Source organism: Cnephaeus nilssonii (genome assembly GCF_951640355.1).
Source record: "Cnephaeus nilssonii genome assembly, chromosome: 8".
Classification (NCBI taxonomy): Eukaryota; Metazoa; Chordata; class Mammalia; order Chiroptera; family Vespertilionidae; genus Cnephaeus; species Cnephaeus nilssonii.
The window spans coordinates 83,369,932-83,389,195 of NC_137079.1; the positions used below are offsets into that span (position 1 = coordinate 83,369,932).

General features: G+C 43.4%; 1 protein-coding gene across 1 annotated transcript in view; it reads right to left on the bottom strand.

Annotated features, from left to right (window-relative positions):
- The window catches only part of EPSTI1 (epithelial stromal interaction 1), a 116,316-nt gene that overhangs the window by 40,946 nt on the left and 56,106 nt on the right, over window positions 1-19,264 (bottom strand). Inside the window, exon 7 of the mRNA XM_079779278.1 lies at window positions 2,405-2,498. Coding sequence (XP_079635404.1) covers window positions 2,405-2,498 — 94 coding nt within the window. The remainder of the gene's footprint in view (window positions 1-2,404; window positions 2,499-19,264) is intronic.

Here is a 19,264-nt window from a genome sequence, read left to right on the forward strand (position 1 = left end):
TAAGTGTTGACTTTTTAAAGAACGTGACATATGGTAAAAATTAAAGTAACCAAGCTTCACTGAGTGTTTAAAATAGTAAAAATATATGGCCATAAAGACATAAGTGATTGAGAAAGTGCTCCTCAACATTAATGTACACATAAGTCAACCATAGACCGTGTCAAAAATGCAGGTTCTGATTTAGGTCTGCAGTAGGGCTTGAGATTTGTCTATATTTCTATAAGCTCCAGGTGATGTCCATGGTCCATAGACCATACCAGGAGTGACAAAGACCTAGATTTTAGGACTGCAGAGAGAGCAGGGTTGGAGGGGAAGGGAGCAGAAAGCAGGAAGGGCTTTTTGCTTAAGTTAAGGCATTTTGACTTTGTCTTTAAAGATATAGAGGCCACTGGGCAGTGGAACAACAGGATGAGAGTTTTAACAATTATTATTCTCTTTAGAAGAGGAGGAAGCAAGGGGCATCAAACCAGAGACTGGAAACCATTTAGTGTGCAATCTTTTGTCTAAAGTTCTCTTGTATAACATCTAAAGGAATTTTCTTGCAGTCTTTTCCGCTGACATAATTCTATAGTAATTTATTAAATTTCTACCTGCCTATGACAAATCCACTTGTAAATAGCATAAGAAAGACAATTTTCTCAGGACCGTGTGACTAATGCACTCATCAATACACAAGACATGAGGCTCTGGACGACAAAACATTACTGATACTTTGGACAACAGTTTTAAAATTTGGGATGATCTTGTTAAACTGAAGAATTGACACAAAATCAACAGAACAAGCACACACAGTTCCGCCAGGTGTTTCAAACCATAGGGGTCAGGAAGCTCTTAAACTAAGACCATCCTGGCAGCTAAACACCCAGTTGGTAAGGCTACGCAAGTCCTGTTTTCCCTTCCCTGCCTCACCACCACAGGATGTCTGGACCGATGTCCAAGACTGTCCCTCCACAGTATCTAACCTACTACCTACAGCCTCTTAACCCTCTCCTCCAGAGCCCTGCAATGAGGGGAGAGGGATGACAGATTTGATATGACTTGAGGAGCCCACACTAGAAAATTTGCACTTTGGAACATCATATTAGCAACAGGAAAAAAATAAACAAACACTTAAAGGTTAATGAGTAAGAGTAAAATGGCCTTTTCCCAAGGACTGTCATAATGTGTTCCTGGCATTTTTTAAATGTGGTCACTAACCAGAAAGGGGGTGGGTGGAGAAGATGTAGATCAGGTTTCTCTAACAATGCATTGTTTACCTGCCCAAATTCCGGGAACTGTGACTCTTTAAAACTTAAACCCATCTTTCCTTTGAACTACAACCCTTTCCCAAACTCCTCCTTAATTATACTTACTTTGTTGTCCACAATTAGCCAGTCAATAACCAAGCACTGCCAATTTCACCTGCTAAGCAGTTCTCTGACTTCACTCTCATCTCCATCCTCTCACCCACCACTCTACTTCAAGTCTTCATCATTCCTCATCTAGACTAATACAGAAGGGTCTCAGAGGCCTCTCTGCCTTCCTATTCCTTTAGATCCATCCTTCACATGGTTACCAGTAAGATTCAGCTAAAGTACGTATCTGACCTTGAACCCTCCTTGTTTAAAGCTTTAGTCCTCATGGAATGAGATCCAAGTTCTCCAATGTGACATGAATATTTCTTCAGTGGTGTTCCACCAAGAGTACCACAGCTTCCTGTGTGGGGCATTTCTGGATGTCTCAATGTCTGGGGGATGGTACTAGTATTGTGTGCCAAGGGGTCAGGAATGCTGAACATCCTGTAGAATCCAAGACAGCCCACACGATGAACTATCTCACCCGTATTGCCACTGTTGAGAAACTCTCCTCATGGCTCCTGCCTACCTCTCCAGCCTGCTAGACTACAGCTCTTCTAGACTTGTACTCTTGTATAGTCTTCTTCCTTTACACAACCATGCTTTTTCTTGACATTATACCTTAATTCTTGCTTCTGTTTGGATTAATTTTATTTGACACTTGGAATGACTCTTTACTTTATTGACTTACCTTAAAACTTCAGCTTTCTAATTATTATATGCTCTACACTCACTACTTTGCATTCTATGATTTTTCTCCTTCACCTGACTAAGGTCCTTCTAGGCAGAAATTGTAGGAACTCAGCAGACCTTATATAAACAAAACAAAAACCTTTGAGAGATGGATAGATGGTTGGATGACTGGGTGAGATCAAAGGCTTTTATAAGGTTGATGTATACTTAGTCCAGGTGCCCATAGTATAGGTAATGAGTGCACTGTTTTCTTGCAACAATTGGAAGTTTCAGATTAGGCCATCTGCCTTTAGTTCCATCATTCTATGCTCTTAATCTTTATTCACTAAACGCCTCTTTTGCAATGTCAGACAGCACCCTGCATGGCATTCACTTACCCAAGCTGAAGATTGTAGGTTATGGCAAGCAGTTTGATAGGTACTTCTGTTTGGCAACTCTGTCTCCAGTCTGCTCAAGAAGTCAGCAGTTTTGCTAGCAGAAACACAAGTCAGTGTTAGTGTCTTCATAAAAATAGAAATATCATTACTTATTGTGCCTTTGGAAACTAGCCTGGGCTTGTATTAGTTGATGCCTAAAAGTGCCATAGGTAGAACAAAAGTTTAGTTTGAGTGCAGTAGGAAATCAAAACAAAATGCTATTACAAAACTGCATTCTTGAAGAACATTATTTCAAAAAGTGTAAGTCTTAAAACTGAACCCATAGGAATAGGTTCTGAACCTATAATTTTATTTTTCTACTTCCTGTACTTTGACATGGAAATAAATGCTCTCTCACATTCTAAAGTACGGGGTCCTAATTTCCTATCTGCACATTTAAAGCTTGACACTCAGACTTCACTATAAAATGAAACATTAATCACTTGTAATATCTCATTTCACACTGGTTTTACATTAGGCCCTTCACCTTCTTTTCCCTGGTCACCTCATTTCCATCATGGTTTTTCCATCAGGATACACAGACCCTCTAATCCAGTAACGCTTAGCCATTTATGGATCATGGACCTCTTTTGGATTCTGAAAGCAGAAATAGATCCTCTGTTTCCCAACACACACACACACACACACACACACACACACACACACACACACACCCTTGCATTTGATTTGTAAGAAGAGCTGTGGTTCTGGTCTGCATTTCTGACATGAAAGATTGGCCTAGACATGTCCTCAGAGTAAGTGAGAGGTTCCTTGACAGCATGGATAGACCTGGAGAATATTATGCTCAGTGAAATAAGCTGGTCAGAGAAAACCAAATACCACCTGATTTCACTTATATGTGGAAGCTAATGAATAAACGAAACTACCAAGCAAAATAGAGACATACTCATAGATAGAGCGGGCAGACAGCTCAGAGGCTGGCGGTGAGGAGATTGTTGGGGAAGGGGTTGAACAAAAAAGAAAAAAAGACAGAGAAAACTCGTGGACATGGACAACAGTGTGATGATTAGGGGAGGGAGGGTTTGAGGGGTGAATGTGTGGAAGTGGAAGAGGGCATGGAGGGGATCAATGGTAATTGGGGGGGGGGGGGGGGGGATACAAACAATCACCCTGATTGTGCCTCTCATGTACCTCAGGCATAGAATACTGGAATTGTTTCCTGGCCCTTACTTCCATAACTGGCCCATTCTACCTACCACTGATTTATTTCCATTCCTTTGTCCTTTCCCCATGTTACCTATGGGATTTGTTACCCCTCTATTCAATATTTGCAACCAAATATCTCATCGAGGCCTGATTTATAGTGCACCAGATCCTTCCTGCCTGCTCCCTATCTGCTTCCTTCCTTCTGGTATCCCTCTGCTTTCCCCTAATATTTTAGGTCTAATGCTAAGATCCAATTCATCAAGCACTTAGGGCCTGGACATCAGAGAAAACACAAACGGCCTGGCAAAAATAAATGATATCTAGTGGGGTGAAAACCAAAACAAGGAATTAGAAATTAAACAGAGATGCCAACATCATTTCAAATAATTATTTGAGTAGAACATGTCATTTGAACAAGTTCAGAAGCTTGAGCCGGGAAAGAAAGAGCTCAAAGTTCAATAATGTACATAACCCTAACAAACACAAGGCTTCGGCAGTTGAGACAAGCAGCCTTCCCATTTGTCTAGGGTTGCTTATCTTGCCAAGAATAGACAAGGAGACTAATGAAGTCTCAGAGTCTGAGAGCTGCCCCAGTGTCTGGAGCTTTATGAAATCATCAGTCAAAAGTACAAAGAGAAGAGAGTTGCTAGAAGTTTGGATGAGATTTCTGGATATCCTTAGCTGAGTGCAAACCACAGGAGAAAGCAGGGAAAAAGAAACACCATGAACAAGCAAGGAAGAAACATCAGATAAGGTTGAGTGGCAGCCCTGCATTGTGTTCTGATGGTTGCATTTATCTGCCAACTCCAGCACAAAGCTTGCTGGGTAGCTAACCACCAGCATGGCCCTTGTGCCAATGTCACTGCCCCGCTTGTGCCACAAGATTAAATCGTAATGACAGGGCCACAGGACTGTCACAGAAATGTGAGAAGAAGCGTCTGGAGAATGTGGATTTCTCCCAAGTAATTAACTATGCAAACAAGACAAGTTCAAGTTACCAAACTAATGGCATTGTTCTACTATTAGTACAGCGTCAGGTGGTTGAGTGTTGACCAATGGAAAGTGAAAGGAAGTAATGTACACCACCACTTCCAGGACCAAATAATTGTAAACTTCCCACGCATGCACCTCCATACATTTCCCCCCTACTGGCTGCCTGTGAAAGAGACAACCCCAGCACAAACTTTAAAATTATATATATATATCCTCTCTAATAAAATGGTAATATGCAAATTAACCATCACTCCGCTCCATAAGCCACGCCCACCAGCCAAGCCACGCCCATCAGCCAATCAGGGCGAGTATGCAAATTAACCCCAATCCAAGATGGCTACAACCACAGACAGCAAGGTTTACCAGGTAACAGAGCAAGCCAAGCTTTCCATAGCCGTTGCAGGCCTAAGCCTCCACTCAAGCTACAAAGTTTCAATTATAGAAGGTAAACAAATTCAAACAAATGGCGGCAGAATGGAGCTTGAGAGAGCAGGCCAGGGTTGCCGGCGGCAACAGGGGAAGCAAAGCTTTCCGCACACCCTGGCCGAGCTCACCTGCTTAAGGCTACAAAGTTTCAATTGTAGAAGGTGAATTAACTGCCACAGAAATGGCTGCCGCCCCAGGCTACAAAGTTTCAATTGTAGAAGGAAAATAAATTCCAGATACCAGGGCCTCCCTTTGGGTTGCCAGGGGGCGTGGCTGGCCTGCAAACCACCACAGGCCCCTCGCTCAGGCCGCCCCACACCCCAAGGGAACCCCCACCCTTATCTGTGACACCCTTCAGGGCAAACCAGCTGGCCCCCACCCGTGCACCAGGCCTCTATCCTATCTAATAAAAGAGTAATATACAGATTGATCATCACTGCAACACACAATATAGCTGCCCCCATGTGGTCAAAGATCCTGCCCCCATGTGGACACAAGATGGCCACCACAAGATGGCCAGCAGGAGAGGGCAGTTGGGAGGCACCCGGCCTGCAAGGGAGGGCAGTTGTGAGGGACCAGGCCTGCAAGGGAGGGCAGTTGAGAGGGACCAGGCTTGCAAGGGAGGGCAGTTGGAGGTGATCAACCCTGCAGGAGAGGGCAGTTAGGGGTGACCAGGCTGGCAGAGGAGGGAAGTTGGGGGCAAACAGGCTGGCAGGGAAGCAGTTAAGCATCAACCAGGCTGGCAGCAGAGTGGTTAGGGGGTGATCAGGCTGGCAGGCAGAAGTGGTTAGGGGCAATCAGGAAGGCAGGCAGGCAAGCAGTTGGGAGCCAACAGTCCTGGATTGTGAGAGGGATGTCCGACTGCCCGTCGGACAGGAGTCCCAGATTGGAAAGGGTACAGGCTGGGCTGAGGGACAACCCCCCGACGTGCACGAATTTCGTGCACCGGGCTTCTAGTGTATATATATACACACACACACACACACACACACACACACACACACACAATTTAGACATGTAATGATATTAAGGAATTGTTGACTTTTTCTAAATGTGAGAAGTTTTGTGATTATGTGTGGGGTTTTTTTTTTTCAAGAAGAAAATGTGATTTTTTTATTTCTTTTTTTCTTTCTTTATTGATTAAGGTATTATGTAAGTGTCCTTATCCCCCCCCCCCCATTGTCCCCCTACCCCCCATGACCTCACCTTCCTGGTGTCTGTGTCCATTGGTTATGCTTATACCAGTATGCATGCATACAAGTCCTTTGGTTGACTCCCCACCCTCCCTTACCTTCCCTTTGAGGTTTGACCACCTCTGATCATGCTTCCCTGTCTCTGGGTGATTATGTTTTAAAGGATCCTTAACTTGGACAAATGCATTCTTAAATATTTACATAAGAGATAACACCATGACTGAGATTTGTTGAAAGAAAGAGAGAGAGAGAGAGAGAGAGAGAGAGAGAGAGAGAGAGAAGGAAGGAAGGAAGGAAGGAAGGAAGGAAGGAAGGAAGGAAGGAAGGAAGGAAGGAAGGAAGGAAGGAAGGAAGGAAGGAAGAAAGAAAGAAAGAAAGAAAGAAAGAAAGAAAGAAAGAAAGAAAGAAAGAAAGAAAGAAAGAAAGAAAGAAAGAAAGAAAGAAAGAAAGAAAGAAAGAAAGAGAGAGAAAGAAAGAGAGAGAGAAAGAGAAAGAGAAAGAGAGAGAGAAAGAAAGGACACACACACAGGAGGGAGCAGGACGGGTTGTAGGTAACCAGTGGTCAGAAATGGGTGGGTACATGACGAGGTTCATTGTACTATTCCGTGGACTGTTGCCATTATGTTGGATTCTGACTTCCTATTCCCCTTTCCAGTCCAACCCCAGACTTCTGCCCTGGGCCAACCCCACAACTGGAGGAGCACTCATGTCTGAGTCATCCAACCTCCTCACAAAAACTGCGGCAGGAGAGGTCTGAAGCGAGGGAAATGCTGTAATGGGAGGGCGGAGTCTCACAGGCAGCTTTGTGCTCAATGGCTCAGCGATTTTTGGTCCTTGAGCATGCAACGAAGAATGACCTGGACACCGGCCCCGTGTGCTCAAGCGCTTGATCCAGCCATGTTTGTGCTTGTGTTTGATGTTGCTCCGCTGGTACTCGTTCCCGCATGCCTTGCCCCAGCTCGGCTGCGTGGTGGGGAGTCCCCAGGCGTCGGGCAGCCCATAACACGGTTTGGGGCTGGAGCCACCTGACATCCAGGAAAGCCCTACTGACGGGACACAACAGGCGACTTGGGGATCTGCCCAAGAGAGCCATGTCTACCCTCGGATCACCTAACGTCATATATTGAAGATGAGAGAGCCTATATTGGTTTTGCTGCCTGAATACCTCCTCTGAAACCTATTCACTCATGTCTTAAATAAGCAAGAAAAAAAATATATAGTACTCAAGCTATTATATATTTTGAGGTCTGTTTATTACAGCAACTACCCTACTACAATACAACATAAAGTAATGCACACAAGAGAATAATTTCTCAATTTAAGTAATCAATTCCAAAAGTATATTAAGAAGAGGCTAAGACTTGTTGAGGATGAGTAGGAAAAAAGAATTCTCAATAATTTATCTTGTCATCTTTGCTGTTTCAGAACATCAGTGGGGAGAGGCTAAGGTGGGAAAGAGCCTATGCCCCCTGGAGCTGTCCTCTTGTCTGACCTAGCACTAGGCCCAGGATATAAAATGTATCCCAATACCACTAATTGTATTACTCCCAGTTAATAGTAATATTAATCTGGAGGACAGGTGGGGTTTGGGGAAGAGAAGCTACATGTGAGAAAGTCAAGGAGGAAAAGGAACATGGCTTGTTATATTCCATAAGATAAAATGTAAAATCTGTTACTGGGGATTCATCAATGAAAAAAAATGTTGACCTTTTTGAAAGGAGGACAAAAAATATAGAAAAGGCCACAGAGTGTGGATTGTGTCTGTGGATCATTTGACTAGCACAGAATTGCAAAAAGACAATTCCTATAAGGCTATTTTTTATGGTTAGAAAAGAACACTAGGGTTTTAGTGTTCAAGAAGGAATAAAAAATTAACTTAGACCTTTAGGAGGTTATGAGTCAGGCACCTGCCACACTCCACACCTCAGGGCTCAGCACCTTTCTCTAGCTGCTCTGTTTATGTGGCAACTTTGCACCATGACTGGGCACATAAAAACATTCTAATAAAAATGGTAAAGTTAAACAGTTGTAATGAGGAAAGCTCCCTCTCTGGAATAAAAAATCCAGTTACAAACCCTGGTACCTGGTCTTGTTAGGAGTGGATGGGGCAGTTTTACCTTCTTTCATCTCCAGTGACTCAGATGTCTGCAGGGTGTGGCCAGGAGATGTAAGGGAGTGAAGTGGGCCAGGAGTGAGGCACAGGAGCTCGGACTCAATGATAAATGGCAACTGCCACTCAGGTCAGTGTTGAAGAGACCAGAGAGAGAAGAGAGGATTTTAACAAACTAGAGCATGATCTTCCTTAGAAAGGGGTCATCTGCTACTGAGCTCCAGGCTGTCACTGCCCCATGCGGACACAGCCAGCATTGCCAGATATCCTAGTTTTTGTAGGTAGAATAAAAATGCTAACAACTGTTAATGTGAAATAGGTTGGCAATTAATTCAAAAATTTTTGAAACACTGTGGGCTAACACTGTGCTGAGCAAAAAACAAAAAACAAAGAAACACACACACACACACACACACACACACACACACACACACACACAAACTCTGTAGGTCAAATGTGGTCCCAAAGGTCACCTGTCTGTGAGCAGGTGGTTTTATTTTTGCATGTCCAGGCTTGTGTGTTTCTTAATTACATATTCTTTATATTCTATTTAAAAAAAAAGAAGAAAAGACAAGCAAGGTTGGTTCCTAGTATTGAAGAGATAGTTGCTATACTAGTTTATGTATTTCAGCTAAGAGTATATTTCATATTTATTTTAATCATTAAGGAATATCATTTCATTTAGAGTTTACAACTTCATGAAAATATTTGTGTTAATACATGAAAAGAAATGGTGGGACACTCTAAGATGCAAAAACCCACAAAATATTTATAAACAAATAAAAATAATAAAATGATTAATGTGAAATATTTATGAAGATCTAATAAATTAATTAGAAAAAGATGACCCAATAGAAAAGTGGGCAAAATGTAGAAACCGAATTCACAGAGGAAGAAGCCCAATTACTAGCAGTAATGAAAACAGCAACAATAGCTTAGGATGTATATAGTGCTTATTATGTGTCAAGCCTGTTATAATCACACTAGAGGCCCGGTGCACGAAATTCGTGCACGGAGGTGGTGGGAGGGAGGTCCCTCAGCCCAGCCTACAACATCCTCTCCAATCTGGGACCTCTCGAGAGATGTCCGACTGCCCGTTTACATCGGGCCTAAACGGGCAGTCGGACATCCCTCTCACAATCCAGGACTGCTGGCTCCCAACTGCTCGCCTGCCTGCCTTCCTGATTGCCCCTAAATCGCTTCTGCCTGCCAGCCTGATCACCCCCTAACCACTCCCATGCCAGCCTGATTGATGTCTAACTGCTCCCCTGCCAGCCTGTTTGCCCCCAACTTCCCTCCTCTGCTGGCCTGGTCACCCCTAACTGCCATCCCCTGCAGGGTTGATTGCCTCCAACTGCCCTCCCTTGCAGGCCTGGTGCCTCCCAACTGCCCTCCCCTGCTGGCCATCTTGTGATGGCCATCTTGTGTCCACATAGGGACAGGATCTTTGACCACATGGGGGCAGCCATATTGTGTGTTGGATTGATGGTCAATCTGCATATTACTCTTTTATTAGATAGGAGTATAGAGGCCTGGTGCGCGGGTGGGGGCCAGCTGGTTTGCCCTGAAGGGTGTCCTGGATCAGGGTGGGGTTCCCTTGGGGCGTGGAGAGGCCTGAGCAAGGGGCCTGTGGTGGTTTGCAGGCCAGCCAAGCTGCTGGTGACCCAAGCAGAGGCCCTGGTATCTGGAATTTATTTACCTTCTACAATTGAAACTTTGTAGCCTGGAGCGGAGCCAAGCCTCCTGCTGGATCCATGGCTGCCACTTGGATTTGTTTAACTTCTATAATTGAAACTTTGTATCCTTGAGTGGAGGCCTGGGCCCGCCAGAGTGTGTGGAAAGCTTAGCTTCTTCTGTTGCCGGGGAAACCCAATGGTAGCCATCTTAGCTGGGGTTAATTTGCATACTCGTCCTGATTGGCTGGTGGGTGTGGTTTGGCTGGTGGGCGTGGCTTATCTAGCAGAGTGATGGTTAATTTGCATATTATCCTTTTATTAGAGAGGATTATATATATTAACTTCATGACAACCTTGTGAGGGTACTAATATAATGCTCAAAATCATACAATACAGATAGTAAATTAAATGTCAAAGCCATGATCAGCTCTGGGCAGACTGGCTCCAGAGTCCATGCTTTTGGTCATTATACTTAACTGCTTCTCATGAGCAATAACCATGTGAAAAGATATTTAAACTCACTAATAACTGTGGTGTTTACTAAATTAAGGCTTGGCATATGCCATTCTGGGTTCCAAAGAACAATGATGTCCAAAACACCAGTAGGAAGACCTATGGGGGGCTGGCAGCATGAGAATCATCTGTGGCGCTTCTTAGACGTCACTGGAATCCAGACCTGGTTTTTCTAATTCAATGTCTAGAGTGGTATCTGGGAATCTGTTTCTTAAAAGCACTCCTGGTGATCTTGAGAACTATTATGGTAGTACATATGGATATTTAATATGCGTAAGTACCTCAGGTCCACATTGTTCTGATTTATGAATAATTCTTATCATACAACACATTTCAAAACAAAACCTCAGCGTATCTTAGGAACCTTAAGTGTAAGTACTATCAAACAATACATTCCTCTTGTATTTTGCATAGCTTCACAAACATGAACTTTGCCACCATGAGGTTTGGGTGAGCAAATAAACCTTCTTACACTCGCACATGCATTCATGCAGGCAAAAAATATTTCCTCAGTCTATGCTTTGTATTTTAAAATATATGTTATAGAATAATCTAAATAGGTACTACTTGCCTATGTCAGTTTCATATACTGGATGTGAACAAAAGACCTTAATTAGCAGGGTGAGAGAAAATGAATAGAGACATGAGTTTCATTTAAAAGATCACAAGAATGAGAGGTATGAAACAAAACATAAATGTGAGGTAGCAACATTGGGAGAGCTAAATTGTATACTTAATCATAGTAATCAAACTATCCCGAGTACTTTAAACAATTCTTTCCCCCTTGTTCAATTGGTCTTTAATGCTTTAATTTTTAATTACAAAAGTAATACCTAAATATAATTATGGAGTCAGAAAATAGGAATAGAAAAGTGTAAAGAATAAAAAGTAAAAGTTCTACTAGCTCTCTCTCAACCTTCCTCCTTTCCCCAGAGGTGAATACCATGACTTGTCAGGTATGTATTCTTCCAGACTGTCTTCCATTAATTGTCAAGTACCTATTAAGAATGATGAATGGTGTTTTACTTTGGAATGGGGGCAGAAGTAAATAAGGTAAAGCAGATATTGTTCTCCAAAATGTGTTTTTCAACTTCCTGGACATATAACTAGACTACATTTCCCAGCCTCCTTTGCAATTATATGTGGCCTCCTATCTAAATTCTAGCTAATGAAATGTAAGCAAAAGTACTAGTATAAGCCAACCCTGAAGTGACACACATCAGTAACTTACACATGATTCTTAAATCTATTCTTCCTTCTGTCTGATGGCAGCACCTAAAGTGAGCTTGGAAGTTACTTGCACTTTGAGTTGCTTATTGCCTGGGGAGGAAAGAAAGCCAGCTGCTGGCTCAAACACTTTTCTTGGACCATCCCACAAGAAAGATACAAACTTCTTGCTCTTTAAGTTACTTAAAATTCAATGTGGTTTTTTTTTTAACCACAGACTTTTCTACCCTAATAGAATTTTTTTTCCATAACTGGCATACCATAATTTTTTGGTTCTGCAAAACTACTTTTTTATTTAACAATATCTTGGAGATTTTCCCACAATACTCTATATGCTACCTTATTGATTTGGCAGCTGTATAGCATTCTATATTATGGATAAAAGTAATATATTTAAAACACTCCTACTAATGGATAGTCATATTGTTTCCAAAAAATATTCGGGTATATACATCTTTGTGCACATGTATGAGTCATTTTCTAGGATATCTATATAATAAAGAGATAATATGCAAATTGGTCCTAACGGTGTCACAGTAACAATAAATTTGCATATTGACAAACCAGCAGGAGGCTGTGCGCGCAGCAGGGGGACTTGCATGAGGCTCACTTCCATGCCCCTGGCTTCAGAGTCCTCTTTTTCTCCCGGGTGCACGCACCGGACAAAAACCCCCATGACACCAGGCCCCATCTGAGATACTCTGCCTAGGGACACCATCAAACCCCCCTCCCCTGAGGTGGGGAGTGGGGGGGGCTGAGGGGCAACACCCGCACGGAAAAAGACCAGTTTTCAGGGCGTGGTCGGCAGACACCAACAGGGGGTTGCACGCATCGGCGGTGACCCCCGGGAGGGGGGTGTGGACCCAACACGAAAGAAGGGTCTGGGCGGGACGACAGACAGTGGATGTCGAGGTAAGGCACCAGACCTGGACCGGCCACTGGGTAAACAACACGGGGATCCCACCACCACAGACACACAGGGTCATAGGCCCCGCAATGCCTGAGTCTCTAGTCAATCCTCCCAAGTGCACCACCTTGAGGCCTCCTCCTGCCACGTGGACCCAGCCCGCCACCGTGGAGACCACAGGCGACCCTCACACCACAGATAAGCTGCCATGGCTTTCTCCAGCCGTCTGTCCATTCATCTGCCTGTTCCAACTCGGGCTCACATCCTGGGCGGAACGCCCAACCCCCCACCCCCAGGACAAGCCGGGCCCCAACCATGCCTGCTCAAGCATGCCCATCGCCTGCAAATTCCGAGGGGAGAGGACTGAGAGCCGCTCGAGGCATGGGAGCGGGCATGCCGGGGGAGGGAAAGGCCTCCGCATACCCCTCCCCCCAATTCAGCACTCAACCAGAGAAAAGCCTCGCGTGCACATGTAACGCAGCGGTCCCCATGATGGATGCTGGCCTGGGCCGGCTGGACCCTCCCCCACCTCAGAGCGGGGAGGCACAGGCCACGGTTGGCAAGACAGAGCTGCGTCATTGCTGGGCCCATCAAAGCCAGTGCGAGAGGGGCCCGAGTGCCCAAACAGAGGCGGCTACAGGTCCCAGAGAGGAAAGCAGTCAGTACTAAGACAGGACAAAAAGCACAGAATTTTTAATGAGCCTGTAAAAAGAGTAAAAGAGTGAGGGAGGAGGGGGGGAGATGGGGAAGAAGGGAAGGAGGGAGGGAAGAACTTTATAAAGGAGTCAGTAGGTAACAGAGTTAAAGAAAGAAAGAGGATGTATGAGTGAACTGTAGGAGCTATAATGAAAATCAAGTATAGTTATGTACTGGGGACAGATTTTAAAAGTAGGAGTCAGAAAAGCAAAAAGATAAATGATAGTGAATAATTAGGCAGGTAGATAGATATTAAAACAGTGGAAGTAAGTAGAGAAGAATGTATGGGAAAGGTAGGATGAAAGAAAAAGAGGGAGGGAAGAAAAGTTTTAAAGGGGAGTCGGTAGAGCTTAAAAGGAGAATGGAAAAGAGGAAGAAATGGGGGAGGGAGCAAAGCAGGTCCAAGGGATGAAGTGAAGAAAAAAATTAAGGTGGGAAGGAAGGAAAAGGGGAGGGAGGGGTAAAGATAAAGGAAAGAAGGAATGTGGGGAGGGAGGGAGGGTAGGAGAAAGATGAGAAGAAGGATGATGGAACAGAAGTAGGAAATAAGGAGGAAAGAAAAGTTTATAAATGATGAGTCAGTAGAAAAAAGTGTTACATAAAGGAGGGAGAAAAATTGTGTGAGAGGGAGAAGCCAATAAGGAAGTCAAATACAATTGTGTGTGAAGGGGATAAGATTTTTAAAAAAGTTAATAGCAGTGACCAGGCTGGCAGGGGAGGGCAGTTAGGGGTGACCAGGCTGGCAGGGGAAGGCAGTTAGGGGGATCAGGCTGGCAAGGGAGGGAAGTTAGGGGGATCAGGCTGGCAGGGGAGGGCAGTTAGGGGGATCAGGCTGGCAGAGGAGAGCAGTTAGGGGGATCAGGCCAGCAGGCAGAGTGGTTAGGGCAGGCAGGAAGGTGAGTGGTTAGGAGCCAGAGATCCCAGATTGCGAGAGGGATGTCCAACTGCCAGTTTAGGCCTGAACTGGCGGTTGGATATCCCCCAAGGGTTCCTGGGTTGGAGAGGGTACAGGTTGGGTTGAGGAGCCCGCCCCCCCCCCACCGTACACGAATTTTGTGCACTGGGCCTCTAATCCTACCTAATAAAAAGGTAATATGCAAATTGACCATACCATCGACACACCCACAAAGCCACGCCCACAAGCCACACCCACAAGCCAATCAGAGCAAGTATGCAAATTAACCCAATCAAGATGGCTACAGCCACAGAGAGCAAGGTTTCCCAGGTAACAGAGCAAGCCAAGCTTTCCGTGAGCTGTTGCAGGCCTAAGCCTCCACTCAAGCTACAAAGTTTCAATTATAGAAGGTAAACAAATTCAAACAGAAATGGCGGCAGAACGGAGCTTGAGAGAGCAGGCCAGGGTTGCCCCAGGCAACAGGGGAAGCAAAGCTTTCCGCACACCCTGGCCGGGCCCAGCCTCCACTTAAGGCTACAAAGTTTCAATTATAGAAGGTGAATTAACTGCCACAGAAATGGCTGCTGGCGGCAGAGGGAGCAGCAAGCTTGGCTCCGCTCCAGGCTACAAAGTTTCAATTGTAGAAGGAAAATATATCCCAGATACCAGGGCCTCCGCTTGGGTTGCCAGGGGGTGTGGCTGGCCTGCAAACCACCACAGGCCCCTCGCTCAGGCCGCCCCACACCCCAAGGGAACCCCCTGATCTGGGACACCCTTCAGGGCAAACCAGCTGGCCCCCACTCCTGCACCAGGCCTCTATCCTATCTAATAAAAGAGTAATATGCAGATTGACCATCACTCCAACACACAATATGTCTGCCCCCATGTGGTCAAAGATCCTGCCCCCATGTGGACACAAGATGGCCACCACAAGATGGCCAGCAGGAGAGGGCAGTTGGGAGGCACCCGGCCTGCAAGGGAGGGCAGTTGTGAGGGACCAGGCCTGCAAGGGAGGGCAGTTGGAGGTGATCAACCCTGCAGGAGAGGGCAGTTAGGGGTGACCAGGCCGGCAGAGGAGGGAAGTTGGGGGCAAACAGGCTGGCAGGGGAGCAGTTAAGCATCAACCAGGCTGGCAGTGGAGTGGTTAGGGGGTGATCAGGCTGGCAGGCAGAAGTGGTTAGGGGCAATCAGGAAGGCAGGCAGGCAAGCAGTTGGAAACCAGCAGTCCTGGATTGTGAGAGGGATGTCCCAGATTGGAGAGGGTACAGGCTGGGCTGAGGGACAACCCCCCTCCATGCACGAATTTCGTGCACCGGGCTTCTAGTATATCTATAAGTAGAATTGTCTTCTAGTAGATGTACTTATAAATATATACATATGTTTAAACTATGCATGACAGTGAGTGCCAAGCTGTTCTATACAAATTTATATTCTCAACAAAAATTAACTGTATGAAAGTACAGTTGAGAACCACAGCCTGCCTCTCCTGAGTATTAATCCCATCCTGTCCCACACATTTCTGCTTATCTCAGTCACCTCCAAGTGGCCCACCTCACCCATCATCACTGTCTCTCTATTGTGTACCACCTCATACATTTGCCATTCTGTAGTCCACACCCTCATCTACCCTCCCAAATTCTTTCACAGGGACAACAAACTCTTGATATGAAAAGAGCCAACAATTTTATATCCCAACCTCATTTCAGAAAGTCTTCCTGAAATACAAAAATCACTATTAGGCAAACTCTAAGATAAAAATTGTTGCAGGCAAGATCTTATGGATGCTAAAATCCGTGGAGAAAAGTTTGAGGATAAAAGGATATTAGAATAATAATAATAGTCTTAAAGTATCTTCCCCAATTACAAAGGGAAAAACAAAAATTTTACAGTAGAGAGTGCCTTAACCAAACAATCAAAGTTAACATCACCAGTAATAAGGTTATTAACATCACGTACCCTCTGATATGAAGCTGAGGACACAGAATCACTTCTTAGTATTCTGAAATTTTAAACCTCAATTTAATCATGAGAACACATTAGATAAACCTGAATTTGAGATACATTCCACAAAGTAACTAACCAGAGTGTCAAGGTCACCAAAGATCAAAAGATGAGGAAAAAATGTCATAAATTGGAGGAGACTGAGTCATGGCCACTAAATATATTATGTGCTACTGAATTGGATCCTGAAATAGGAAAAGAGCTCTGGAGAGAAATTGGTGAAATTCTAATAAAGCCTGTAGTTTACAATGTTTAATCAATGATAATTTCCTGGTTTTTATAATTGTACTACGGTTACATAAGATAATAGCATTAGGGGAAGCTAGGTGAAAAGTTTACTGGAAAACACTGTACTATTTAGCAACTTTTCTCCGAGTGGAAAATTATTCCAAAAGTAAAAGAGAAAAATCTCCTTAAAATAGTTCCCTAAAAGGAGCTATTTTCTTCTCACACTATACATATTCCTCAGTGCCTACGGGTGAAGCAGACATCCTATTTGCTCCCCATGCTGCTTCTAGACCATTATTTGTTTCCCCATCACCTGCAAAAGATGTATGTTCCCGTATCATTCCAGACATCAGTGTGCACCATCCTCTTTGCTATTGTCATCTCCCAACCATCTGCTCAACTACTGCTCGTTTGTTTAAGACCTTCCCCTCTATCTTGACTATGGGGATATGCTCCATCTCCTCCCGCCTTCCAGCCTTAGGCTATTTCCTGCTTTCCTCATCTTCAATAGCTCTTCCCTTTGCCTGAGCCACACTCCTAGGGTCATGCCACAGATTTTACTGTCTTTAACAAATGTCCTCCCTGCAAAATATAAAGTGACAAATCCTTCTCTTGGACAGAACTTTCTAGCATTCCATGTTCTTCGCACAAACACCTCACCACCACAATTTTTCAAACCATTGTTTCCTCCTCTTTCTCACCTGTCTTTACTCATTGTACAGTTTAGATAGTGTAGTCCATTCTCACAATATTTCCTTTACAAATGCTTTCAATTCTCTCCCTCCTTTCTCTCTATCATAGTTGCCTGGGAAAAAAAATCAAACCAGATAAAGTCAACTGTCTACCTTCTCTGGGTCTGCACCAGAGCAAGTGAATCAAACTTGGGGAAAATAATCGCAGAAATTTGGCATGATAGGTATGGAGGTGGATGGAGAAGTAGTATAGTAAATTGTTTTCACATGAAATTCATGAAATCCAGCTTCACCCAATAATTCTATTCATTTCACTTATGAATTCTATTCAATATCTTATCTGTTCCACTTGACAATGTCCTCTCATCTAACAATCCCCTCATACTTCAGTGAGAACAACGAAAGCATAGTCTTTTCCCCAAACCAAGTCTTCAAGTCTCCCTCTTTCTGCATTCATTTTCTTTTAAAAACACAAGTATAAAAGAGTACTTCCTCACTTAAAATAAGGAAGTGATCTCTTTTTAACCGTTGGCTAATCCACTGATTGCATATGCTCAGGAACTATCCACATATATCTTTCCAAGGTCTTTATTACTTCTGCCATTTCCATTCTGTCCAGCCTCTCCCTCCTCTACTGTTTTATTTCTATCAGTGCCATGCACGTCCAGTTTAAGAAAACTCTGCCTTCTTGATTTTGGGTGGTGAACACACAATACAATATACAGGTAATATATTATAGAATTGTACCTGAACATATATAATTTTATTAACCAATGTTACCCCAACAAATTCAATTGAAAAAAAGTAAAAAAAACAGTAACAAAAACAACAACAACCAAACAAAAAAAAACAAAACAACAACAACAGAAAATTCCCTTGATCCCACAATCCCATCTAGCTGCTGCCTCACTTCATTGCCCACCTTCTCGGATTACTTAAAAGAGTAGTTAGTTGATAAATGCCATCTCTATTTCCATATCTCCTTTTACTTCTGAATCTGTCCTAATAAGGTTCCATCCCCACCATCATACCTGTCAGGATCACAAATGACATCCTTACAACTATATCCACTGGTCCTCTTCTCATATGAGTGAAGACCATGGCCATAGAGAATTGACTCATCTCTCATTTTGGAAACACATCTGTCTTGATTTCCATGATACCACATTCCTCATTTACCCTACCTCTCAGTTGTTCTTTCATATCTATCTAAACTCTAATTTGTAGAACTCCTCTGCACTTGGTGGGCCTCTTAAATTTACAACTCTTTTTTTTAAATATTAAAAAAATTCAACTCTAGCTAATATACAATATCATATTAGTTTCAGGTATATAGTATAGTGATTAGCCAAGTATACACCTTATGATGTGATCACCACAATAAGTATAGCACCCATCTGGTACAATACGTAAGATTTACAATATACTGACTATATTCCCTGTGCTGTACTATATTGACTATATTCCCATTACTATTTTTATAACTGACAATTTGTACTTCTTAATCCTTTTCACCTATTTTACCCATTCCCTCAACCTCACTCCTATATGGCAACCATCAGTCTGTTCTCTGTATCTATAAGTTTGTTTCTGTTTTGTTCATTTATTTTGTTTTTAGATGATACATATAAGCAAAATACTATTATATTTATCTTTTTCTGTCTGACTTATTTTATTTATTATAATACTTATAGTAAGTATTATAGTCCCAAATGGCAAGATTTACTTTTTATGGCTAAGTAATACTCCATTGTATATATGTACCACATCTTAAGTGATTTAATTCATTAACATGGCTTTATATTTACATGCTCAGAATTTCTAAACTTCTACCTCCCACTTACCTACTCACCCAAGCACCAAATTCATATGTACAACTTCCCATTTGCTATCTCCCAGGCATCTCAAAGGTAGCATGTTAAAAAGCAAATTTTTGATATGTTTCTTTTTTTAAAAGAATGGTTTATTGATTTTTAGAGAGAGGGGAAGGGAGAAGAGAGAAATATCAATGTGAGAACATAACATGATTGGCTGCCTCCTGCACACCCCCTACCCATAACTCGGGCATGTGCCCTGACTGGGAATGGAACCAGCAAC